Source organism: Anoplopoma fimbria, chromosome 21 (assembly GCF_027596085.1).
Source record: "Anoplopoma fimbria isolate UVic2021 breed Golden Eagle Sablefish chromosome 21, Afim_UVic_2022, whole genome shotgun sequence".
NCBI classification, from domain to species: domain Eukaryota; kingdom Metazoa; phylum Chordata; class Actinopteri; order Perciformes; family Anoplopomatidae; genus Anoplopoma; species Anoplopoma fimbria.
Window position 1 is genome coordinate 16834658 of NC_072469.1, and position 27999 is coordinate 16862656.

The window sequence follows — 27999 nt, forward strand, 5'->3', positions numbered from 1 at the left end:
AGACAAAGATCGTCTAAGTTTGGGGAGATCGTTCACTGGCCCAAATGTGCGTCACGCTGCTTCATGAAGACGTCTTTTTCTCTGCAATTAAAAAGGTTTGATTGTATACGAAATAAAACAAAGCAAGTCCACTAATATCGAATATTACATTGAGCCTACCCCAGGATCTGTATGGAGTCATAGTAGCGATTACATGTTTTCCAATTAAGTTTGAGCAATTTTCAAACTTTAATTATAAGGTACATTCTTATACGCTAACATACCAAAAGTACTAAAATTACATTTTAAAATGGAAATAAACTAAATAGCAAACCGCAGAAAAACAGATACAAGTAAAAAAACAAAAACAAAGTAGAAGTTAAATTATTTTGATGGATATTATGTATTTGTAGCCTTTAATTTATTGTTGGTTTTGGACTGTTGGCTGGACAGAACTATTTATTTTAAGACATGGACGCTAAGAAATGATCATAAACATTGTACAAGAAACGATCAATCAAAAAGAAAAACTTTGTCAGATGAAGCAATAACAGTAATACTCATTAGTTGCAGCCCTAAGTCAGAAAGAGAAACTCAGGAAGTTTATCCTATTAGAAGTAAAAACAAATGCCAGGCTGTCTAGATTTTGACCATTCTTCTTATATCTGTCACCTAACTTTACAGAGGTGCAACACAAAATCACTCGAGTGCCCCTTTAAGGACTAGCTTTTCTCTTTGGAATAATTGTGCACAAATATTGTGTAAATAAATCTCTCTCTCTAAAAAAAAGAATCACTTAAAACCTATTAAATTAATTAATAAATAAATGAATGCATTAAGTGGGAAAAACAGGCATATTGGCTTAAAAACCTGTATTATGTCCTATAGATAAAATATATCTGGGTATTTAGATTTAGTAATTACAGTCAGTCAATACACTGTTAACCTTCCAAAATATTGAATCAATTGTGATGTATGATTATGATAATCAAAAGCATTAGGCCTTTCTTATTTTTTTAAAAATATGTTTAACTATTGAAAGATAATCATAATTAAAATGAAAAAAAACAAACTATGATGTCATGTTTTTGTTGATAAAATAAAGGTACCAAAGCCTGGGCAAAATTTTGTTACGTAGTTCTGGTATCCAGAAATAGGGTCAGAGTGAACCCTCTTTTCTCTCCTCTGTTAATGGATCATCCGTCTCAGGGTCAGTCACGTGGTGGGCAGCACGTTTCCGTGTTTACAGAGATGTGAGCAGACTGGCTGGTCGGCGTTCAGCTCCTACGAGGATGGTGTGCAGTCATGGCTTTTTTAAGGACGACAGAACGAACCAAAGAGAGGTTTGTGCCGTTTCTCCTGCTGTTAACAAAGCATTACTTCAGATGAGGGCGCTCATTCTTGTGAGTTTAGGCCGATCTCCGCTGTTTGTCCTCGCTTGTGTGGATGAATCACATTACAGTGTCACGTCAGACTGGGCCATCAGCTAATGAGAGCTTCACTGTCAGCTGTGAGATGCACTCCTGTTATTGAAGCCACAATGAGCAGGATTTTAGTATGTAGCTGTGCGCCATTAATAACCCAATGAAGTACAGGAATGCCCAATGTCTCCTCCATTTGAACTCATAAAAACTATTTTTAAATCCTGGTATGAACATCTTTAACTTCTGATCTGACAGGAGCAGCACTGTGCAACAACTATGACTTTGCAGAGAAACTTTTTTTTTTTTTTCCCTCCCAAGTACTTTTCAAACCTCGTTTTATTCTCATAATTGTGATCATTCAGACTCATGTGCATGCCCACACACTTTGCATTTGCCACGTCATTGTACATATTTTGAAAACACAATCACAAGCTTCCCAAAGCTTTTCACCTGTGCAGAATGATCTACTTGTTTTCACACATTACTTCTGCTGAAAGGGGGAACATTTAACTGGGCTCAAAAATATCTTTCATTACCTATTCTGGTTAGTTAGTGATATATTCTCTGTATTTATCAAACAGTTAACATACAGTTACAATAGTTTACAATGTTCTTATGATGTTATTCTTGAAAGTTCAAGCTGGTTCCAGAGGTGTATACAGTTATGTAAATAAAGGAAGTGAGCGTGTCACACACTTAAAACCACGTTACTGTTGAGCAGTAATATGGTTTTAAAGCACTATTAATAATAAGTAGCGATATTTCACACTGGAAAAAGCAGTAGTACTGGCCAGTACTGGGTAAGTGATCCTGAAATTCTTCATACATTTACAGTATTGTACAGGTTTTGGATTTGATGGCAAGAGGCTAATGTTTTTTTTAAATGATCATTATTGAAAATATGGGTTCAAAATGTTTTAAAGCTGTTAATACCAAATAACTGACCACATCTCAAATATTAACAGCACTCCGCAGATTCAGCATTGCAATCATATAACATCATTGAAATCATGATTTATTACCGTTAAAGAAAATCTTAATTAATGCAGCAAGACCAGAGATAACGATCCACAAAGCTACTTGAGCAAGTGACATCGCTTGAGTGACAACTTATGAGTCAATTAATGAGATTTCAGGCAGTTCCTCCTGGAGCCATAAAACGCTAGACACAACTTTTTTATTCACGTGCTGTATCACTCCACAAGACCTGAAAACAGACTTTGATGTGTACAAACAGTGAAGTTCCCTTTTAAATGTGTCTAGTGTTCGTCCCTATATATATATATATATATATATAAAAAAGACTTGTCAATCAATTTAGGAGTGATAGCAGATTCTAAACCTGCATTTTTTTATTTTAGTGGTAGGTTGACCCTGTTGTCAACACAATGTTCAACACACTGCAGCTCTCATTTCATCGTTTCATGGTATCTCACTCTCCTCTGTTGTTGTTTTCTTCTAGATTTTCTCTTCTGTTGCTGGATTTAGAGGAATATTATTTTGAACAGCACACTGCATACCATGTGACAACCAGTTCAAAAAAGGAGAGGTATGTGACACATGTATCTATGAATGTGGTTTATCTGTGAATTGTCAGCTTGGGTCAGCAGTTTTTTTTTGTTTCAACCCACCATGTTGTAATCCTGATCACCATGTTGTGACCTCAGCCAAAACTCAAAACTGTGTAAAACCAAATCAATTGTAACCCCCTGGATATGCTTAGAGAACTTTTGTTGTACTTGCAGGTTCTTGTATTTAGTCAAAGCCTTTAAAACTTGTATCAGCTGTTCAAACATCGTCTCATCCTGTTACGAAGGCTTGAGTAAACTAAGTAAAAGTCACAAGCCTCTCAGAGCAAGTTTATTCAGCCAATTTTGTTTTATTGTCATATCAAATGTGTGTACATAAAAGAGAATGGACAGATTCATGTGAAAAGCTGTGTTTTCCCACTGACAAATATGAACTTTACATTGATAATTTAATTCATTTTCCTATTTACTTTGTGTCATTAGTATAATTCTGCCACTTTCTACCAGTCAGCACACTGTATTTGACACTTTTTGCTACCATGCTAGATAAGTTTAGAAATCTGCTAGGTTGCTTTACAGCACGAAACAAGATGAGAGCCATACAAAACACAATTTCTCGACATTTATTGCACTTTGTAAAAGGTTAAGGGTAGTTCCAAAAACTTTTTTTAAACAAGCAAGATATAATTAGCATTTCCCCCCACTTTTTATCATATACCTTTCCTTCTTACGTACTATATTAATTCATGTATCAGGCTATGTTGGTGGTATTCTATATCAATGTGGTTATATTGAACTAGAGGGGCTTGAAGCCAATAGTGCTAACAAGCTAATGTTAACGATTTTCTTTCCAGAAAAGTCAGAGGCTCGTTCAAGGTCTGTTCCAGATCTGTCATTTTTGATCCAGAGGATCTTGCTGAGCCAATTTTAAAGGTTTGTTTTAATGAGGTTTTTATGTTTTATATGTTGTTGTTTTTTTTACTTTTGCTACCTGATAAAATGTTGCCATAAATTGGAAATCTTCTTCTAAATTAGAAAACGTCTTCAAATAATAGTATGATTATCTTCAAATCTAGATATAGGAGCTAAAAGAAAGAAGGTGAACATACTTTAATTCAAGCTCTGTATATATTATAGCCAGCAGTGTCAACACTACATTCTATATTGCGTGTTATGCATGGATGTTATATTGTGCATTGTGTGTCTGTTCTACACTAGATTTAGTAACCAGGCCATTCTGAATCATAGTACACTAATATTTATCTCTGTTTCTGCAGATTCCTCTTCGAGACTGTAAGAAGATTGAGTTTGTGGAGAGAGAAAACAACCCCTTCAATGAGTGAGCATGTTTTCATCTCGAGCTCAGTTCACATGCTGATGTTTATTCAGTTTGTCGAACTGGTCTGGTAACTTCCAAATGGCCTACAAATGTAACGGCAGAATGAGTCAGATTTGACGGTTGCAGTTGGTACTTCTCCAAGTAATTGAGCCAAATGTATCTTATCATTTTAAACATATGTACAGGTTTCTGGATGACACACCCAGCTAGTTTAGTTATTATTTTGTATGTCACGTTCCCTTTTAAAAAGTAATGTAAAAAGTAAAATATATATATATTTTTAAATAATAAACTACAGTGACTTTTTCGTATTTAAACTTGTTTGTGTTTCCTTCATAGACCGAGGCCATCTACCATCTCTATTTCATGTGTACAGGTGAGTCATCATTAAGATGTAGATACCTTTTTTTTGTTTTACATATTGATCTTCAAAGATGCATCGGTCCTCATTGTGGTAATAGTTTGTTGTTTAATTTGTATTTGATTGTCCACAGTTCTTATCTTTACTTGTTCCAGCAGCTCATTATTTGTCATGACAGCTTTTCAAAGTTATACCACAAGTTTCATTTTCACTTTTATTTCAGGTTATTTACATCAAAGAGAGTAATGTCATAGCGCCCTACAGAAATGAAAGGGTGAGTCAACTAAATCTCAACAAGGGTACTCCTCTGATGTTTATATGACAAAACCTGTTTGCATGGACTTCACTGCATGTGCTTTTTATGTGTTTGTTTATTTGTAGTATGAAAATCTGTGTACTTATCACGTTGTTTTTTTATTTTCTCTGTATGAAAACATGTGGACTGTAAAGGTCCCGTTGAGTTTAAATATTGTGTGAAATACAATCAGTTACACTTCAGACCCTTGAGTCGTCACAGCCTCAAATATAATGTGGATTTGAGCCATTTGGAGACTTTGCTGCAGTGTTTTCAAGGCATCATATTTGACTACAAGGTTGGGTCTGACCAAAAAAACAAGTGCAGAAGAAGTTCAGCGAATGCAGATAAGGTAATTTAATCAAATGAAACACTTAAACTTATCTCATCACTTTTGCAGGGGGCAAAGAAGGTGACCTTTCAGTTGGAAGGTTGGAGTAAAACAGAAGATGTCGTTCAAACATTACTCCAGGTACGTAGCTGCTCATGGGAATTGGGCAGATCATTTTGATGGATGTTAGACTTGGGAAATACATGAAATTGGGCATGTGCTGCTGTGGTGTGTGTGTTAGTGTTGCTGTGCTCATTTTGACTCTGGTGAATTTTGCAGCTCAACAGGGCGTCCTGTCTCCAAAAGCTTGGAGACCAGACTGCAATGGTGAGTCAATCAATACTTAATATTCAAGAACACAGTGGGCCCCTGAAGCCTGAAAGATGATGGAAAATCAGCATGAATGATCCGTTCTGCTTCTTTCACTTTAACTTCCTGCCATGCAGGCTTATTGTTAATTGTTGGTAACTATCATATAATCATCCGTGATCAAACATACAGTTCTTGTATATTTCCAGATTGCAGCCAATTTACAATCACGACTGGCTAGGTCCTCTTTTGACAAAAACTGGTATGTTGACTTTAGCACTTTGATTCACATTTCACTGTCTGTTCTGCTGAAAATAGAATGATTTAACACAGCTATTGTGAGACTATTAATATGCAGCTGAATAAGCCAATGGAATTTAAAGCTTTCAGAGCGTTGCTGAGAAGCCTCACATGGAGTGTGCAGTGGAGATGGTCATGCCTCTGGTGTCCAATCCTGGCCACGTCTGCATAACAGATGAAAGCCTCTACTTCCAGCCTCTCAATGGATATCCGGTGAGCCGCCACATCTGAGTGGACATGCACAGTTGTGCTATTGATCTGAGGTAATAATATCATGTTTATATGACTTGTCATTTCAGGAACAGGTGATTCAAATCAAACTCCACAGAATCAGGAGAATCTACAAGAGACGGCATGGACTCAGACCTCTGGTGAGTGCAACTAGCCAGAGAAAGTAAATCAATAATAATGTGGTCAATAAAGCTCAAATCATTTCAAATGTTTGTGTGCATGTCTCTCCTCACCCAGGGTCTTGAGGTGTTCTGTACTGAGAATGACTTCTGCTCAGACATCTACCTGAAGTTTTACAAGACTGCTGAGAGAGATGAAATCTACTATTACATCGCTACTTTCCTGGGTGAGAAAATATATATTAAAAAATAAAAATATACAGTGCTGTAACCAGGCTTTAATAGGACGTTTTACGATCCCTTGATGGCCTAAATATGTCTCAGCTATCAGCATTGATCCAAAATAATGCCATTTGCCTTTTGATACCAATATTGGCGAAGCCACATAATACATGACTAACTTAACCCTTTTGGTTTCCTTCTCCTTGCTCAGAGAACCATGTGACTGAACACACAGCAGAGAGTTACATGCTGCAGTGGCAGCGTGGCCATCTGAGCAACTACGAGTACCTTCTTCACCTCAACAACCTGGCTGACCGCAGCTGCAACGACCTCTCCCAGTATCCCGTCTTCCCCTGGGTCATCGCTGATTACACCAGCGTCCAGTTGGGTGAGCCATCAGAAAAGAAATACACATAGATTCATTTACATAACATGTTACTGCAGAAGCCAAAGGTGATCATGATCTGTACCCATCTAGCTTCTGTGATGCAATTACTGTACTTTCCATCCAATTGTTCTCCAAACTGATATGGCTTTAATCAGCCATATTAAAGATGCACCAGTAGCATTATTGCTTCACTTTCTACTTCCCAGATTTGACAAACGCTGCCACATTCAGGGACCTGAGCAAACCTGTGGGAGCCCTAAACAAAGAGCGACTGGACCAACTGCTGGTGAGACTCTGCCGGATTTGTTTTTTATTTATTTATGTAACCTATTGACTACGGAACTTAATTTCTGGCAAAAGAAAAATCTAACTCTAGTCAGCTTTTTACTGTGGATATATCTGTAACTAAGTGATTTGCTACATATTGTTTTGTACTGTGAGTAGCAGTAAACATAGAGTTGTCATGGTTACAGGCTCGCTACAGAGGCATGCCTGAACCTCGCTTCATGTTCGGCAGTCACTACTCATCTCCAGGCTACGTCCTCTTCTACCTGGTCAGAGTCGGTATGTGACACACGTCATGATTAAAGCTACAGCATGTATGGAAGCACAGTACACACAGCATACATTCAGTGTGTTTATGCATGTTTATGTCTATAACCTCTGCTCAACCACTGTGTCTGTTTTTGTCTGTCCTTTAAGAATACTGTCGCTCTTTGTTGTAGACTGGTAGAGGTTATAGGGTTCATTAATTAACACTGGGATGTAAAACTGAAATTCTTCTTTGCACATTTAAAATTTGCCTAAGTATTCTTCTTCTTCTTCTTGCAATATCATTATAAACCTCAGACATAGTTTTAGCCTGAAGACAGACCATGGAGACCAAAACAAGAACAACTTAAATAAGAATTATAAATCAAACAGTCTTTTTCTTGGTTTCTTTTTAATCCCTTTAGAGTGCCTTAAAAAAAAAATGAAACTTATAATTTATCAATGCTTACTGTCTTTTCACCTGCAGCTCCTGAGCACATGCTGTGTCTCCAGAATGGACGCTATGACCATGCAGATCGCATGTTTAATAGGTACATTTTTTCTACTTCAAATTTAATACTTATGAAATCGTGTCATTGGCCACAAATCAGCAGTGCGACCGGATTTTACTCGAGGGACTGACAATTTAACTTAACACCCAAAAATATGATTAAGATCATTAAGATATGTTATGGGAAAAAAACAGATGACAGAACATACATCTTTATATTTCATTTTTAAATTATATCACATTATTGCATAAATGAATTATTCATTTTATGTAGTATTTGAGATTTTGGTATTTAATGGCCTGCAATTATTTTTTACAGCATAGGTGATACGTGGAAAAACTGCTTAGAGGGGGCAACTGACTTCAAAGAGGTAAAATATGACCGTTCTGTTTATTATATCAGTGAGACACTAGAAGTGAAGAGTTTGCAAGATGCAGATTTAAAGATTTTAAAGATTTAAAGTCAGACGAGGAAGGTGGAAGGTTGTTTGTGAATCTCAATGCAGAAAGAAAGTGTTGATATGGTTTCTGTTGAAGATTGGGTTTCATGACCCATCGTCCTTGTCCGTATGCCTTTCCTATTATGCAGTTGATTCCAGAGTTTTATGGGGATGACTGTGGCTTCCTGGAAAACCAACTGAGACTTGGTTTGGGCAGAAGGCAGAACGGAAGCTTAGTGGGGGATGTAGTTCTCCCACCATGGGCCTCAGGTAACGTCTTCCCATCTGATCATCCAACATCCACCTGACAACATGATACTCTTGACCCTCTAAGTCTTGTTTTTTAACAATATTACTTTAACTTTCAGTCTGTGAGCTGCTTCATATTTACTGTGTCCTGTTTGTCATGACTCCAGATACCAGTGATTTTCTCCAGAAGCACAGGGCAGCACTGGAGAGTCAGTATGTGTCGGAGCACCTACATGAGTGGATTGACCTGGTGTTTGGCTTTAAACAGAGAGGCAGTGAAGCACTTGCAGCCCATAATGGTAAAATACAGCAGCCGTTCACCAACATCAAACCCACCAATGCTGGACAAGGACTCATATTTAACTCTTTATCTTTCAGTGTTTCACCCTCTGACCTATGAAGGAGGCATCGACTGCGATGGGTATTAATTAAAATCTCTCACAAATGATTATTTAAGATAATTAACATAACATCATGGAACTAACTTTCCAATTCTCTGAAAAGCATTGAGGACCCTGACCAGAGAATCGCCATGCTGACACAGATCCTGGAGTTCGGGCAGACGCCAACACAGCTGTTCACCACCCCTCACCCTCAGAGGATCACACCAAGGTTTCAAAACATAACTCGCAGCTCAAGCACCAACTCACCATCCGGTGAACTGTCTCCAGGTAGAATTGCAGAAAAACACACAAGATTTAATGCAACATCTGAAACCGCGCTTTCAAATCTAAGGGCATGTTATAATATTGGTAAACTGCACAGTTATGCTGACCAATGGTGCCGATGATGATTCATACCTCTAAGTGGAGAAGAGCAGTGGTCTGGGTTTTCTGTCAATGCAGCACTTGCTTTGTGCAGTTTGGGAAGCATTTGTATTTCAGTGAATCATCCCTGTTAGTGTAATGTGATCCTCTTCTTCTTGAAATTCGAAAGATATATCAGAGGGTCTTCATTTATAAACAAAAATGTGTCCATTCATGACATGTATTAAAGTATGTCCAAACTGATTATTTGTCAACTAAATCTGATCATTTCTTTACCAAGAAGAAATTATTTAATAATCTGCCCATACCTGCTGATTTATTTAATTTCCAGTGATACATAGTACATTTGCACCACTATCTAACGCGTACAAATATTTTTTTTACTCCATATTTGTCCTAACTGCAGTTCTCCCTGTGCTTTTTTGCAGCCTCTCAGAGTGAGGACTCGTCCTTCGAAGACCTTACAGAGGAGAGCAGGAAGTTAGCCTGGGCAAACATAGGAAATCTGAAACCCATCTCCAGCCACAAGATCCATAAAGAGTAAGCCTGGAGGCACCCAGTTGGCTACAGTAATGACAAAGTACAAATATAATTCCATCGCGAGTCCAGATATAACTGAAGTGAAAGCTCTTGTTCAAATATGAGGAAGTGCAAGCAGGGCGAGAAGGAGGCAGCTGCAGTAAAGAAAATAGTAACTTATTAAGAAATATTGTGAGGACATTGGTAGAGGGGAACAGCTGTGGTTGGGTGGCTGATGTAAAACTACTTCCTCCAGTTAAGATAAAAAAAATGAATGTGTAGAAAAAAAGTGTTATCTCACGTTTCTTAACATTGCAGTTATGAACCATTTAACTTGCAACTGTGTTTTAGTCAGTCTTGTCTTTGCTAATTGTGTTTTTGTGACTGCTAGATTAACCTTAGTATATCCTCACCTCCATATTTTTCTTAGAGATATTTTTGACTGAGGCTTTGTGTTGAATGTGCAGGGCTGTGACGGGTATCGGCGTGACCCGTGATGGAGCAGCTATTTTCTCCACATCTCAAGGTTTGGAGAATATCTTTACTTCTCAAATAAGAGACAAATATTGTTTATTGTAGAGGCACAAAAAGGATCAAAAGACAGGCACTGACTCTGGTTAGGAACTGCAGCTCAGTGTTACTGGGATATTCTGATTCATGATGATTACAAATTTCCCCCCATAACAATAACCCTGTTTGTTTTAATGTTGATGTTGTGTGATGAGATTTTATATGTGCTCAACACTACGGACACTTCTGCCTCTAGTGGCCCCCCGGGCTTCTTCTATTACCAGAATGGTGCAAAGTGATGTCATTGCAGTAAGAATTTCACACAGGAATTAAAGGAATAGCACAACACTTGCAATTAGTTTTCCCATCAGAAGCAGTAACGTTAAAAAGTTACAATCAGAAAGGGCGATCAAGTAGTGTTGTTTTCTCATTGGTGGGAAAAGTGCACTCTGTGATAATCATCTGTATTACTATTAATTCCAGATTCAACACTTAAAATGTTTTCCAAAGAGTTGAAGGACTTCCAGAGAAGCATGTCCTTCTCTAACATGGTATGCAGCTGTATTTACTTTCCACATCACCTTCTCTCTAGTCATGTCGAACTCTTTCTAAACAGTAAACTACTTGTCTATTTTACAGGCATTATCATCATGTTTGATGCTCGCAGATGGAAAAACTGTGGTGTGCTCTTCCTGGGACAACAACGTGTATGTATAGTTCATACGTGTATATGATTTTCATAATGATCTACATGACTTCACATTGACCCACATGTTTCTCTTCCCTTAGTTATTTCTACTCGGTCCCATTCGGCAGGCGGCAGGACACACTGATGGGTCATGATGATGCGGTCAGTGAAATGTGTTGGTTTGATGACCAGCTGTACACTGCGTCCTGGGATTCCACCATTAAGGTACAAACTAGAGTCCTTTAATGAGGTGATGCTATTCTATTGTTATCCAGCCATGAATTTATCAGGATTTTTTTGATTAGGACAAGTTGAGTGTCTATGAAAGATGCTAATAATCAGTCAGCTAACAACATGGCATCATTGTTGCAGACAGATGTGGTGCATGTATTACTTTTTATTTCTTTTATGTGTTAGGTGCGTGTTTAATTGAGAGGGAAGAGTTAATGATGCTGTTAATTTCACAGGTCTGGGAGTGCGCTTCTGAGAGCTCATCCAGTCACAAGAGATCCCAGTTTCAGTTACTGGCTGAGTTGGAGCATGATGCTGGGGTGAGTGAGGACTAACTCTGTATTTAAATCATTTGCAGATTTACATTTTTAATTGACTTCATTCAGAGGAGCTTGAATGTGGTGTGATTTGTGTCTAAACACTGAGAAGTAGCAGCAGCACTCAAAACATACAAAGATGTTTTCCCTATGTAATACCACCTCTCTTACACCCTTGTAAAGGTGAACACCATTGGTCTGAATCCGGCAGGGACTCTACTGGTTTCTGGCTGTAAAGATGGGGCCATCACCATCTGGGACACCAGCAGCTACGGAACACTGCAGCAAATCCACTGCCACACTGGAACCATCCACCACACGGCCTTTAGTCCTGGTATGTAAAATAGAGCCCGTATGACACTTTCAGTTGGTGTTAGAGGTACAGAGTTTAAAGTTAGGTTAAGCGTTCATAGAATCCAACCTTTTGTGAAACTGTTAGGTTATATGTGTAATAAACAGTACACCATCTGCCCTCAAAAAAAGTAATAGGATCTAACAAACCAAACCCCTCTCACCTCTAAGTCTTAGAGACTGCCTTTCAGGTTGTGCAGTATGACTTTTGTTTTGAAGGGTCAGTATAGAGCACAGCAATTGGTACTGACTTGCTCTTTAATCACCTTGCTGTTTTGCACCTGCAAATGATCTTTTAAAGTGGCCAACAGCTGTTTTATTTGTGTTTCTATGTGAGTCATAGTTATCTTCACTGCAAAAGAGAGGGCGACTCTGTTATGAGTACCAACATTACAATAGTAGGCACTTTCTGGCTGGATGATCCTGTCAATCATTAATACATAGTTTTATGTTTTTAAGCCATATAAAAACCTGGATATATGACGGGGATACAGAACTGTATATTCGTTGGACACTTTTTTCTTTTTTATTCTTTTTTTATTCATTTTCAACAATCTGTTGTTCTAAAAGTGCATGTAAAAGATCAGCGTTTTGTCAAAGAAAACATACATATATCTTTTTTGAAAGAGCAAAGATTGGCTCTGATACATCCCAATTTAAGCCAACCAAATATTGACAGTGAACAGAGTCACGTAGAAACCATGACTAAAAGTAACAACTCTGATTTTTACATCCTCAGATAGCCGACACATCCTCAGTGTCGGTGCCGACTCCTGTATGAATGTTACTGACGTCCAGACAGGGATGGTGATCTCGTCTGTGAAAGCTGTGGAGGAGCAGAGGTAAGATCACACCATCTGCACAACAGGAAAGGCAGATGGCACAAACCAAGAGGTCACAGGAGTTGAAGCGCCTTAGAAAGCCAGACAGTCATATATATACTGGAGAATTAATATTATAAATCTTATTTGAAATGGGTATTTAGGTGAAATAGTTTCTACATTCCTTAAACTATAACAGGAGGAAATTTCCTCAAATTTTGCACCAAGGTCCACTTGAACTCAAGGATGAACTGGTTCAAATTTGGTAGTCAAAGCTTACTATTATCTCACAAAACCCATTTTCAGCCACAAACCCTCCAGAATCTATAAGTTAATTGTGACAATTTCACCCAAATGTCACATAGTAACCTGCAATTAGACTGTTTGGCCGAGGCCTACAACCGCGACACGGCTATTTTAGTTTTCTAAATTCAGTTGTGTTCAATGGGCTTTCTGCTGAACAAGTCGTAGAATTTGTATTCGTTGCAAGTCAAGAACCTTTGACTTGGCTTGTGTCTCTGCCCCATTGAAAATAAATATTATTCACGGTGCTGGCTGATGCTGCAAGTCAAAAGGATTTAACATCTGTTGGTCCAGGTGTTTCTGCTGGGACGGGAACTCTGTCCTTTGTGGGGGACAGTCTGGGGACCTCCTGCTGTGGGACCTGCTCAGCAATACAGTCACCCAAAGGATCCCTGCGCATTCAGGTACATCTCATCATCACACATTCAACGGCGTACGAGGTTAAACGTCTATATGAACATTTTGTTTGTTATATTGGGCAACAATATAGCAGCTTTTCAAGTGCACTGTTTCTCTAGCTACTAATGCTTAAAGTAAACACCTGTTTTAATCATCAGATCATTGCAATATGATAAAGTAGGGTATTAAAGTTATTAGGATTATATGTTCATTATGAAAATGATGTCTTTGCACAGGTGCTGTCACAGCCATGTGGATGAGTGAGCTGTGCTCCACAGTGATCACAGGCGGAGAGGACAGACAGATAATCCTCTGGAAGCTCCAGAGTTAAAGGACCGTTTCTGCACATTACATCTGTTGGGGAGACTCCCAGTGCAATGTACTGGACAATACTGGCCAAGTATCCTGCAGACTACATGACCCAACTATCTGACGTTGAAGAGAGACTCAAACAGTTGCAAGAAGCTAAAACCGCTCTGTAAATATACAGTATTACAGGGCAGCATGAGGGAGATGACTTAAAAACTGTTCATAACCAGACAAAAGGTCGCATACAGTCATGTTATTTCATAGCTATCTGCATATTGAGAGAAAATGTCCAATTGCAGTTTTGTGCATGAGAGCAGGAAGCTACGACAGTGTACACCCATTATGTCTTCTGTTTTCAGCTTATTCTACATAGGTTTGGATTTTTTTTTTTCAAATGTATTATTTGTTATGTGTCATGTTACACACTGCTTTTTTAATTATGTTTTTATAGCTTTATGTGCATTTTATTCTGTGAAGTGGACTTAAAATGTCTGTCAAAAGCTTCAGGCTGCTCTGGTGTTATAATTATTTAAATAACACTGATCTTTAAAAGTATTATTTCCTGTCTCCTGTTTGTTACTATGTCTTTGGCTTCAGAGATTTCTAGAAACTGTTAAAATGTTTAGAGGGCTTGTTAAACTGAGCTCTGCTGGTTGCAACCTGTTTTAACAGTGGAAAAATGCATCTTAAACACAAAAGCATTCAACATTTTTCTGTCACAGGCTAAGTATATATCAAACCCTCAACATTCAACATACTGCTCTTGTGCCTTTTAATGTTTGCACAGCCCCAGCACCACATTTGAACCCGGCAATGCCTCAGGTTTTACTTTACTAGGTTGTAGTACTGTGAAGAGCAGGGCAGTCATTTCTTTCATATGCTTTTCACAGATCATCTGTTAGCTACACAGTGTAAGCCAGGACTGTTGTCTTCCTTCAAATTACTTTTGATGGAAGTTAACAGTAGGTGTTACTTTTACCATAAAAATCATTACTTTGTTTTATACAAAAAATAAACTTTAGACAACATGTTAAACATCAGATTTGGATACTGACACTGATCCGGTTAAATGTAACTACTAAGGAGACTACAAACATTTAAAAGGTGAATATTATTAGATTAAAATTAAAGATGCCTCATTTTTGTCTTCTTGTCAGCTTTCCAGTAGAAAAGAGTTGTATACAAAAATGTTCCAGATTTAAAGTGGTGGACTTCAGCTCCATCACACATCCCACTCATGTCTGCTTTGTCTGTGGACAAAGACAAACAAGAATGTGTTATGTCATTGTGTCTTGGGTAAAACCTGCAGTGTGTCTCCTGTGAGTTTGGTACCAGTTACCCTTTCCTATAGCAGTACAAGGCTACTTGTCAACAACCAACCCACACTATCCCAGTTATCTCTGTATGAAGAATGCTGCATCACTCTAAAGACATTACCTTGGCTCCTTTGCGGAAATTGGCAAGGACTTTCAGCAGTTTCGGTGTCGGTGGTTTTTGTCCAAACAATGTCAAACCTTTCGGCTTCTCCTCATTGGGTTTAGCTCCTGCAGGGGCTTTGGCTTTGGTAAGTTTCCTTCACAATCACACACAGACACAGTCCTTAATGAGCTGCATTACAGATTTTTTTTTTTAGCACATTTGGATTTTCTGTAGTATCACAAGGATTTGAACTAGGTGTTTAGAAGTTGGTGCAGATAATCTACTTGTTAAAATAGAGCCATAGCCACAATCAATCTTTTGCATACCAAATATGACTGTAAATAACTTACCTTCCCTTCCTGGCCAACACTTTTTGAGACTCTGGGTAGTGGATGAGGATATCAAACAAGTCTTTCTTCTCAAGGACAAAAAGGTTAGCAAAGCCGTGTGCTTTCACGTTAGCTGTGCGCCTGTTTCCTCCATCCTTGGCAGACTGTAGTAAACTGTGATAGGGACACATGCAAAAAAAAAAAAAAAAAAAAAGATTACCATATGTCCACTGTGTCCATTTTAAATAACATTTGTCTCTTGGGAAATGCAGGGACTGACTGTAATATTGACTGTACAATAGAACGGCAAAGCTACAGCCATCTTTGTGTACTGTGCCATAATACAGTTTATATATGTTTAAGGTAAGAAATACCAGCATCAGATTTAACTGAAGCAAATATATTGTCCTTGTACAATACTTATTATCATGCCAATCATTGTCATCAAGACACTTACTTGATGAGAACATGATGAAAATTAAGGATTAATATGTGTCTTGTTGAATTTCTTTTATCTTGTTTTTGTATGTTCTAGTTGTCACAGATCACTAAACGCAGACAAACCTGATTTCTCCAAACACGCAGCCAGACTTCAGTGTTACGAACACAATACTGTTGTCAGGTCCTCCAACCACCTGCACTGCTCCACTTTTGATGATGTACATCTCTTTACCGATGTCGCCCTGCAGAGGAAATGCAGTACATGAACGCAGAGGTCAGCATTACACTCAGATGATGAAACCATGAAAATGTTTTTGGTTATTTCCTTTATGATGATCACCAGGGTTTATCATTTACACACAAACACTTATACTCACTTTTTCACTACAAAGTCTCCAGGTAGATAGACAATTGACTTGAGCCTCAGCAACATGTCCACCAACATCTGCTGGTCACACCCCTGGAACGGTCAATATCAGGTTTTCAGTGCTGTGCTCAGATGGAAGTGTATTGGTCCACATGTTTATCACATTTTCCAAAACTCATTTTAATTTTATCTCCAATCAAGGAGGACATGGTGACTGCTGACTCACCTGAAACAATGCGATCTTCTGGAAGGTTGTCAGGTTGATGTCCACAGCGATGGCAGTTCTCATCACCAGAGGCATCTTGTCTAGCAGCTCAGACTCGTCTGGAGAGGACATCGATACCTCAACATACAGTAAGATGTCAAAAGTTCTTGACATCTCTGAAAAATTGCCTTGTCATTTTGATATTATTCTGGCTTACGTGAGTGCTAAAGTGTCTCAGAAGGTTTTTTTTCATACATTTCTGACAAAGATTTCTAAGACTCACCGAGCATTCCCTGAGCTGCCCAGGTGTAGTTGTACCAGGTCCGGATTCTGTTCTGGACACTTCTGGGAATATTGTAGGTATTCATGTAGTCAACACATCCGTCCATAGATGCCCGAAAATATGTCTCACCTGCTGTTGCCGCTCCTATGACGTCCCTCATCTGGGAGAATGAAACACAGATGGATAGGGAGCCTGTTCAGTTACAATATACATTGTGAAGATAAGCTTTTGGTGGGACGTGCAATATGAATAGTTTGGAATTTAATTTATTTTTAAAAACCCTCCTCCAACGTACCTGTCCAATCAGACTAGAGAACACAAAGACGCCAATGAAAAAGTTGGCCATCTGAAAAGATATCTCAAAGATGGTTACAGGCTCTGGAAGACCGCCGATGTTGATTAGACTGCGGACTGCAAAGTAGTAACAACGCAGGTACCTGTGGAAGGACAGAGTACATCTTAATTTCATCTCGATAACAAGAATTTTTGCCTTGCCATTGTATGCTTCTGCCAAACACTAAAGTTACACCTAGGTCTGTCCAAAATGTCATCACTTCATGATGTTATTTTATTTAACATTTGTGTGAAATTGTCTGAATTAGCATATGGGAAAAACATATTATGTGATGTGACAATGACTTTGAAAACCAAATTTCAATAAGTTCATCCTTGAGTCCAAGTGGACATTTGTGCCAACAATTTCCTCAAGAGGTTCCTGTGATAGTGGCGTTCAGGAGAAGGACGGAGGTGGGGTAAAAGGGACCTTGACTAGCCAAATCTTAGAGTTCATCTTTGAGTTTGTGCAAAAACATTTTTATAGTATAGTACGTATAACAATTAAATCATAGTATAGTAAGAAGAAAAAGTTATAAAAAGTCATGGTATATTATGTCCAAAAGTGATACAATATGTAATAGAAAACTTGATAGTATATCTTTTTAAAAAAGCCCAAAAATGCACATTATAGGATGCTGTAAAAATCAGTCGAGAATAAAAATAATCACAAAAGGTCATAGCAAAGTATATGGTAAAAAGACAGGATAAAAGGGTAGTATAGTATGTCATTAGAAATCAATATTGACATAAAAAACATAGTACATTATGTCAAAAAAGTCATGGTATGACATAAAAAATAATAAAGTCATAGTATAGTATGAAAGTCATGATAAAGCCATGACGTATATTAGGTCATGAGAAATCTCAAAAAGTCATAGTATCCTGTGTCTAAAATAATAAAAATAGGTCATGGTAATGGTATGTAATGAAGAGTAAAAAAAAAAAGCCATATTATATCAACAAAACTTAGTATAGTATGCCAAAAAGTAAAAAAATTCTATGAAATATTCATAGTACAGTAAGTAATTAAAAGTACTAAAAAAGCCATAGTATATTTTCTCGCAGAAGTCATAAAATATTCACAGTTTAGTGAGCAAAAAAGGCATTTTTTATTATGTAATAAGTCATAAAAGGCAATACTAGGCTAAACAACAAAAAAGTAATGTGCTATAGTTTGTCCAAAAAAGCTACAAGCAAAAGTCATAGTATTGTATGTTGATAAAGTATTTAAAAAGTCATTGTATAGTGTGTCCCAAGAAATTATTGAAAATGAAAATATAATTTGTCAAAATAAGTATAGTATAGTATGTCAAATAAGTCATGAAAAAGCAATAGTTTAGTTTGTCATGAGATAAAAGTCAAAAGTTAAAAAACACTCATGGTACAGAATGTTGAAAAAGGTCATAGTATGTAGAAAAATGAAGTAAAAATCATAGTATAATACTGTATGTCGAAAAAAGTTCATGGTATATATTGTATGTCGATAAAGTCATAAAAAAGTCATAGTATAGTATCAAAAAATATTATTGTATCTCGTAAATTGTAAAAGTGAAGTTTAGTATTTCAAATTTTCTTTAAAAGTCATAGTATAGTATGTCAAAAAAAGTTAGTGATGTATCTTGAAAAACACGGAAAAAAGACAGAATACTCTGTGGATTTTTTTTTTTTTTAATTCAAAGTATAGTATGCCGAATTTCTTTTAAAAAGCCATGAAATGGTTTGTCGAAAAAAAGTTATGGTTTGTATTTTGAAAAGTGAGAAAAAATAAATAGTAACGAATGTCGAAAAATTCATAGTGTTGTGTGTCCAGAAAAGTGAAGAAAGCCATGTATTGTATGTCGAATTTTCTTTTTTTAAATAAAATAATATGTCGAATTCTTTAAAAAAAATTATAATATAGTATGTCGAAAAGTAGTCATAGTATAGAAAGTTGAAATAATTAAAAGTCATAGTTAAGTATGTCGAAAAAAGGGGAAAAAATGCCATCGTATAGCAAGTCTCAAAATTTGGCAAAAAAGTCATATTATTGTATATCGTAAATTGTAAAAGTGAAAACAATGTGAGTTTATTACATTATAAATTGATTTCATTTTCTGTTGTATGTTGTGGATCTCTCTCTCAGCTATGGAGCATGTGTTTGATGGGCTGCAGGTGAGCTTGGCTGGCGGGCTGAGTGGATGATTGCTGTTGTGTGGGTGTGTAGGGATTTCGGGGGAGCGGATTTGTTCGAAGCTCCAAGCTTCAGGTTCACAAGGCCTGCTTCCCTCAGCTTTTGACAGCTCTCCTCTCTCAAGCGAGAAGGCCAGCCAACATGTTCTACGTGAAATGATTAGGTTATGTTAATTGAACAGCCCAGGTTTGGTAAAATTTTGGTTAACCCTCTTCTATTTTTCTGGCAGAAGTTAGGTTAGCAACTTGTCCTTTGTTTCATTATTTGATTAGGTAAGGTAAGTTTTCCTGTATTGTATTTGTTTATTGTTTTGATGTTCGCCCACCCTGAAGTTGTATATTTTAAATAAACTTTTAAAGGGTTGCATATTTCTGTTTGCTTGTGGTTCTTGAGAGCTGGGAAGAGGGGAGTCCCATGCCAGGTTTTACACTTGGCCATGTAGTTACACAAAAAAAGCAGCGTAAAAGGTGATGTATATGATATTGAGAAAAAGTAAAAAATAACTCAAAGTAGAATATGTAGAAAAAGGAAAAAATCCTTGTATAAAATGCAGAAAAGTCAGTGTAGTATGTTTTTAAAAAGTCATAGTATAGTATGTCCAAAAAAGTAATTGTATAGAACGCCGAAAAAAAGGTTTAAAAAAAGGCATGTCGAAATAGTTCGAAAAGTATAGTATGTCATAAAAAGTCATTGTATAGTATGTCGAAATAGGTAATGAAAAAAAGTCATTGTAAAATGTCATGGTATTGTATTTCGAAAAAGTGATGAAAAAGTGATTCTACTATGTCAAAAAGCCATGAAAAAGTCATAGTATAGTATGTCGAAAGAAATAATGAAAAAGTCATAGTATGACAAAAAAAGTCAAAGTACAGCATGTCGAAAAAATGAATTAAAAAGTCATAGTATAGTATGTCAAAATAAGTCATAAATAAGTCATAGTATAGTATGTTGAAAAAAGTCTTGGTATAGTATGTCAAAAAAAGGTCATGGTATTGTATGTCGAAAAGTCAAAACTGACTCGCTTGGCGTCCTTACTCTGCATCGGATTTGGCTATACCCTTCCAGGCCGTTGCTAAACACTAACGTTAGCCTAGTTAGGATGTTTACCAGCGCTACGAGCTAGACAAGCCCAGGAAGAGAGCTTTTGTTCTTGTATTCCTAAAAGGTATGCTATTTCATCGTTTAATTTTTGAGGGCACTCGGCCGTGGGCACAGACCCTGCAGTTCTCCGGCCCTCCCTAGTTCTCCAACATTTTCTGGGCGGGCCCTGGCATGACTCTTAGTCACGATAACGACAGTCTTGACGATTAAGATGCAGCAACATTTTTGATTTGACATAAAAAACGTTACAGATCAACAAGATCAATTCTTGAACAGATTTCACGATGAAAAAGCATTGAAAACACACTTGAAAACACACTTAAATTACATATCTGCTTTCATAAAATCCTGTGGTTAGTTCGTTTGCTTTTCACACTAACCGCACCAGAGACTTTTCAAATAGTCTCGATTTAGTGTTTTGGTCTGCACCAGGGCTCCATTGAGTTTTCTCACTAAAATTGAATTATATAGTATGCAATATAATATCATGTATAGTATACCATATAATGTTAAAAAAGTCATAGTATAACATGTCATAAAATGTCATGTAATGGTCTAGTGTAGTATGCCTTTAAAAAATGTTAGGATTTAGAATGTCATAAACTATTACTGCCTTGAGGTTTTTTGCCTCTGCCAACCAGTCAAGTTGCCCTTTTCATCAATGCCTGTCCAAAATGTCATCCCTTTGACATTTTTATTCATTTAGACATTTGTGTAAAACTGGTATAATTAGCATATGAATGCTAAAGTTATGTCTAAAAATAGTATTTAGCACCACAGAGAGCTCTGGCAACAACATCTATAATCACAAACGTCACAAACGAGACAAAGTAAAAAGTACATACGCCATGCCCTCTCCATCATACACCCATGTGGTCGTCTTAAAGCCCTGGTGCTCCGAGGCAACATAGTATGCACAGCTGTTGACATGGAGAGCGAAGAGCAGGTAACCTGTGGTGCGCATCACTCTGCAATAGAAAGACAACGATATTTTAAGGATTAGAAGGAACTGAACTTAACTGTGTGTGGCGTAATGGTCGTTTTTGTTGCAAGCATTATCAAGATATAGTAGTGGAAAAACTATAAACTGAACAGCTAACAGCATGTGCACATGACAAGCAATTGAAAAGTAAATGGTTAAGAAACTCAAACTGTCAACAAGCATCTTTTTTTGCTTACAGCCAACTTAACCGTACAGTTCATCTAATGATATAAGTTGAACATCAGTTTACTAACAATTGGATAAACAATAGTATTGATTTGCTCCTGCTGTTGTTCCGGGAGCATTTACCTCCAGATGTAGGCCTTGGCCATGATACTCTCAAGTCGATCGCTAAACTCAAAGAAGGACTCAAGCTAGAACACACAAGAAAGCAAACAAGTTAGGGACTGAACAGCATATATGTCTTTTCACACTAAAATTATTTTATTTACTTTTCTTTTTCGATTTTAGCAAATGGCTGCAATGAAACAAAAGAGTGAAAAATTTAAAGGGGTCTGAATAACTGTTTTTCTTCATTTACATCATCAGAAAAAAAAAAAAAAAACCAAGTCGGCTTCCTACCCTGATAAAGCGGTTGACTCTGTATATGGAGGAGAATTCAAAGTGCAGGCTGAGGAGGTCAAAGGGGATGATACTGATGAGATCAATCTAAAAAGAGAGGCATAAAAAAATGTATTGGATTTGTTTCAGGTTTGTTAAATTCCATGATTTGATCCCCATAATTCACGTAAAAGATTAACTTTGCGGGACATACACAGTGTCGGAGGAATTAATTAAGATCATTTACTTAAGTAAAATAAGTGGTATACCATTGTGAGAATGCTCCATTACCAGTACAGCTCCTTCATTTTAAATTTAGCTTTAGTATAACGATCTGCTAAATGTACTTAAAATATTACAGTAAAAGTAATTGACTGATATATTGTTTTATTGTTAATTAATGCTGATGCACTATGATAGCATTTAACCCTTTCAGTGGGTTGAGGTGAAGCTAATTTTAAATCACTTTATATACAGTTGGATAGTTTAGTCCAGTGGATCCCAACCTAGGGGTGGGGCCCCTCCAAAGGGTCACAAGATAAATCTGAGGGGTCATCAGATTATACTAAATAGACAAAACTGAAATCTGCTGCTACACCAATTTGTCATTATGCTTTTTTGAAAAAATAACTATTAATTTCACTTCTTTGAGCTATGAGCAGTTATTGAAATTAAACCATGTGAGAAGATAGGGGAGAAAAGTATCTTGCTGGAACTGCTACCAAATCATTGACATTTGACACATGAACAAACACTGTTTTGTTGTAAGCGGTCACAATTTTAAAAACCACTGGCCACCACTGGTTTCATTTTTGACCTGTTTACAATCCGACCGACACACTTTTTTTCGGAGGGTGCAGCAGGCTCAGTTTTAAAGCTACCATGAAGATGCTGGTATCATAAAAAACTAGACCTATACCAAGGTGTAAGAGGTTATTGTGTTATATTTCATAAAGTTATCATATTAACCAGTAACTAGGGCTGTCGGATAACTGAAGTGGAGATAAAATTACCCTACAAGATGTAGTAAAGTAGGAATATAATGAGGTGTAAAATAGAAATACTTTCCTCAAAACTGTAAATAATTGCAGTACTTGTAAATGTAAATAGTTAGTTTCGGCCACTGGACATATCGTTACAATCTTACCTTAAATCGATATGATTTCCGATAGTGCGCTTTAGCCATACGTCCGTCTTTCTGCAGAAAACAAACAAAAAAAGAAATCACACACCATTTTACAGTTTGGGTGGGTTTAGATATGTTTGCAAATTATCACAGATACGAATTACACACAGTTGCTTCATTATGTTTTGTGACTTACAATAACATCGCCGGCTTTGACAAACTGTAGTCGAGGCTGCCAAACAATGATGTCAATGACATTCACTACATCACTAAGAATGTCGAAAGATATCCAGAAGGGGTTGTTGGTTTCATTATGGTAAGGGAAGACCATCCGCGCAGTGCAAAACCAAACGTTGTAGTTGAACGCCAAGGCTACCAGGGACAGCCAGGCAATATACCGATGATCTGGAGAGAAACAGACAGACATTTTTGTGTTTTTATGTTGTGTTCATTTAATCCCAGCTGTCCTGTTCCCTGTGAGCACCATACATACCTAAAGGATCTAAAGTCTGTCCCAGTTTGGTATCCAACTGGCTCTCAACTGGATGGAAGAGGATGTCGAAGAAGGAGCAGCTGATGTCTGGGAGGATCTTTGCTTTCTTCTTAGCCTCCTCCGCCAGCCTCTCCTCCTCCGCTTTCTTTTCTGCCTCCAGCTTTTTCTCCTCGTCCTTTTTCTTCTTCTCCTCTGCCTTTTTTGCTGCCTCTTCTGCCTTCTTTTTATCCGCTTCTTCTTTTGCTATTCGCTCCTCTTCCTTCAATCTGATGTAGTCCTCCTTCCTCAGAATAGGTGCTAGACAAAGAGAGTGATGGAGAGTTAAATGGCGCTTTGGTCATGTTTGTGTGCTGATTGGAGAACTACCTTGCTCTCCACTACGCCACTTTGGTCATGTTTGTGTGCTTGTTTTCTGATTGCATGTTGCTTTGTACATGTCCGTACTTACTGACAGGTGGGGTGATTTCTGGGGAAGTGGCATAAGGGTCTATGGCTTTATCTTTGAGGATCTTTGTCCGCTCTCTTAACATCTTGATTACATTTCTGAGCGTATCATCTGTGTCACGGAAGTAGACAACAGGTGGAGGAGGAGGAGGAGGGGCTTCTTCACTGAAAACAGGGAGCAAAGGAAAAAGAAAAGTGAATAACGGATTATCAGAGAAAAGGTGCAGCTACATCAAAGAGAAGTGAGGGGGCTGAATTGGAGATCATTTTGTTATGATTTTATGACAAGAGTATCCTCAATTAAATGAGACAATTTTGCAAATGTGGGGGTGTAATTCATGTTATTATTGTCACTCTTCATCTTCTGAGGTAGAAGAAAAAAGGCAGAGAGACACACAACCCTATATTGGCTCTGTATCATAATAATCTATATATAACAAACAGGTTGGAATTCTGTTTCCACTTTTAGCTGAACCTCAGAGAAAAATATGTTTTTTTTCTCTCAAATATCTCTATTTCAGCTATTGTTAATTTGCTAATAAAGAAACATAAATACATTAAATCATCTGCAAAGAGAAAAATGAATTATTTGAAATGAATTCCCACTTGCGTTGTGAATGCTATAACTGATCGTTCTCAGTCACAAATGCCACTAAGCTCCTAATCGCCTTTGCTACTTTTGGAGTCACAGGCTGAGAGTCACACTGTGATCATGGCTGCTGTTACTTCAGCTCACATACTGTATGTCTGCAGTACTTATTGTGAGGAAAGCTGAAAAAATGGAGGTGCAGCTATGCAGACCTTGCAGACACTCAGAGTATACTGTTCATCTGCATTGGTTAAAATATTTAATGTATATTTGGAAATTAAATTTAACAAGTTTAGATTTAAATTGCAGATATTATCAGCAGTTATGTCTTAAGTTTTTGAAATTATGTAAATACTGAATGCTACAATGTAAAAAAAAAAAAGATTCACAGACAGCTGTAATTGCTTACTGGGCTATGTTGAACTAGCTGGTATACTCCTGAAATGGACAGAGCTTAAGCTCCAGGATCAAGGTATTTTCAGTCTAGTCAAGTTCCACGTGTATAGCTACTAATCACTGTTAAAGTCTCACCTTTGTACTATAATAAGCAAATTATAAAAAAAGAGAGGAAAAACATCATTACTTATTGTTTTTAAATGTTTGTCTTCTCTATAATCTCACAACACAGACAACACAACAAAACTAATAAAAATATCATAGTTCAAATCAACTTAACAAGTAACATCTGCACCAACATTTCCACTGTATTAGTGTCTTGTGCACCAGTTCTTACCACACAAAGTACCACACTTAAGAATTTAAGATCATAGGCTCGTAATCATTGTCATTATAGAGCTACACAGATACATGAATATAAATGAGTAGGGTAGCGCATTAAAGACAACAGAACCATTCATGATTTTGATATTATTTTTAGTTTTTGGGAATGTGACTAAAAAGAAGGGATTTCCAAAGATTTGTATTTTACCCAAACAATAAAAATCTGAATTCAATAAGGTCACTTTTGAAAGCTTGAAATGTCAGTAGTACTGTCATGTCCATCAGCCCCCCATACCCGCCTAACCTGTGCAGGTGCCCAAGGGACTGGAACCTATCCTGACTCAAACTATGTGAGATAAACACAGTATAGGATGAATTATTACCCTTCAGCCCCATCTGGATTGACAGCAGCAGGAGCAGCAGCAGCAGCTGGAGCAGCGGCAGCTGGAGCAGCAGCAGGAGCAGCAGCAGGAGCAGCAGCAGGAGCAGCAGCTGGAGCAGCAGCAGGAGCAGCAGCAGGAGCAGCAGCAGCTGGGGCAGGAGCTGGAAGAAAAAAAATACAGCAGCACTTTTAAATCAAATCAAATTCCTTAACTTCCAACCTTACCTCTATCAATCTGAATTAAGGATATTGTATGACAAAAACATCTACAGTTGATGAGTCTTCTGATGTTTTCTGTGTCTCTGGGGCACAGCTGCAAAATCTGTTGTTCTCCCTGCATCCAGTGACATAATTTGAGATAGTTGGAAATGAGGAAGAACTACAGAGCGCTACTCCAGCTTTGGGGAACAATGTCAATAAAAAATGTTTTTGGAAAAGCGGAAAGACTAACCAAGAAGAGTTTGATGAATTTGATTTACTGTCCGGTTTGAAGGAAGTTTGTTAATAAGTCTCACAGAGGTGGGGAATTTTCCCTTTAATACTTTTAAATTACTGTGACAGACCCTTAACTACATTGTTGTTGAAAAATAAATCACTCAAAAATAAATATGTGAAGAAAACCTTGGCTCCAGAATCTGCACAAGATATGTTCTCTACGAAATGGAGTCTACATTCAGATTAAAATGTAAAATTCCAAGTAGAAAAAAGTGCAGTTAAGCATCATTTTTTATTATTTCTAATAAAAATGCACTAGGGAGCTGTACAAAAAGAGCTTTAAAGCACATTATGCAGTCTTCAGGAGGATATTTTGTCACAGTTAGGGAGAGCAGGCAGCAGGTTAGGACTGACAGTCTGGTGCAGTTCAATGATTTATTACAAAAAAAGTTTACAGTCAGTGAGTCCAAATGCAGGCAGGTAACAGCATATAGGCAGGCAGAAAACAGATAAACAGCTAACAAAACTCCAGCAAAGATGATTAACCGGCAAAGAACAAAGGAACTGATGTGGCATAAATCCACTAACGAAGTTAGAACAGGTGAGCAGGAGCTGAGGTGAGTGCAGGTCAGGTGAAACTGATCATGGCAAGGCAGACAAATAAAAGGTGGGAAAACTCACAAAAACAGGAAGTAATACAATATAAGACACAAGAGGAGAAGACTGTTCAAAACAAATCAGGAAACAGACTCAACAAAGACCCAAGAGCATGACATTATTATTCTTATTTAAAACCACTGGAACTTTAATCAAATGTCTGCCTGAAGTGAGACTCGTCACTTTACATTCACAAATGAGGAAAATCCATGAGAAATAATTCAAAGCAACTTAGAGTAGAGTGTACTGCATAACTTTCTTAAATGTGTGTACAAGGTGTACTTCATGAACTTGTGTCCCTACTAGATGTCTAAGTCCTTGTACATTCATTGTACTTGGCAAAGGTAGTTATAGTGATGTGAATAGTACATAGCTTTTTTCCTGAAGTCAATTAATCAGCTGGAAAGCAGCATAACAGATGCTATATAGACAATATTTTATGTAAAAGAAGTGCTACTAAATATTGCTGAGAGGCCCTGGTCCTAACATGGTTGAGTTCATCGCTCTGTCCTCTGCCAGATAACATAACTCTGCCAATGATCGCTTGCAGCCATATCGGTTGAAAACATGAGACTTCTTACCTGGTTTTGGCTCTTCTTCCTTCTTCTCCTCTTCTTTTTTTACCTCCTCTGTCCTCCCTTCTTCTTTCTTTTCCTCCTCTTTCTTTGGCTGCTCTTTTTCATCCTTCTTTTCAGGGGGCTTTTCGTCCTGTAAATAAACAATTCTGCAGTGAATGAGCAATTGTAAATCCACCCATGCAGACCAATCCTCCCTGCTGAAGCTGCACCATCCCTGCCTTCATCAGTGCCAAGCTGCTTCAGAGGCTTTAAGTGATCTGAATCACCTGCCATGGTTTACCTTTAATACAACTCCTGTGTAACCAGAGATACGAGCTGGTAGCGAGCACAGAACCTGACTAATGCAATGTTTGGTTTAAATGGCGCACACATGCTAATACCCTAATTACCCTAACCCTAAAATGAATATGAAAATATGCAGATTATACTAACATGAAGGTTAAGAAATGCTTTTAAAACACTGTACTGGTCCAGGTGTTTTATACTGTATGTAAGATATAAGAAAGAGGCCTTACCTTAGCTGGAGGAGGTGGGGTAGGAGGTGCGGTCTCAGCTTGGGCAGGGGGAGGCTCAGGAGCCCCCATCAACTTTTTAAACCTGCTGAACAT

General features: G+C 37.6%; 1 protein-coding gene and 1 pseudogene across 1 annotated transcript; one reads left to right on the forward strand and one right to left on the reverse strand.

Annotated features, from left to right (window-relative positions):
• Window positions 1–1178: 1178 nt before the first annotated feature.
• On the forward strand, window positions 1179–14862 carry nsmaf (neutral sphingomyelinase (N-SMase) activation associated factor). The gene is made up of 31 exons (XM_054622518.1): window positions 1179–1322; window positions 2866–2952; window positions 3787–3865; window positions 4210–4271; window positions 4611–4647; window positions 4856–4906; window positions 5328–5399; window positions 5538–5585; window positions 5777–5829; window positions 5951–6080; window positions 6167–6238; window positions 6336–6444; window positions 6651–6827; window positions 7034–7113; window positions 7301–7391; window positions 7846–7909; window positions 8189–8240; window positions 8459–8579; window positions 8726–8857; window positions 8937–8979; window positions 9063–9229; window positions 9754–9865; window positions 10312–10370; window positions 10838–10905; window positions 10994–11061; window positions 11144–11267; window positions 11510–11593; window positions 11774–11924; window positions 12681–12783; window positions 13360–13469; window positions 13701–14862. The coding sequence occupies exons 1-31, from the start codon at window positions 1285–1287 to the stop codon at window positions 13793–13795; spliced, it is 2739 nt and encodes a 912-aa protein (XP_054478493.1). The 5' UTR covers window positions 1179–1284; the 3' UTR covers window positions 13796–14862.
• Window positions 14863–15008: 146 nt separating this feature from the next.
• LOC129111117 (cyclic nucleotide-gated cation channel beta-3-like) lies at window positions 15009–27999 on the reverse strand (annotated as a pseudogene).

Coding starts and splice junctions, on each gene's coding strand:
- nsmaf (XM_054622518.1), top strand. CDS start 1,285: ATGGCTTTTTTAAGGACGACAGAACGAACCAAAGAGAG. Junction 5,586..5,776: donor TTGGAGACCAGACTGCAATG/GTGAGTCAATCA, acceptor GTATATTTCCAG/ATTGCAGCCAATTTACAATC. Junction 7,114..7,300: donor AGCGACTGGACCAACTGCTG/GTGAGACTCTGC, acceptor TCATGGTTACAG/GCTCGCTACAGAGGCATGCC.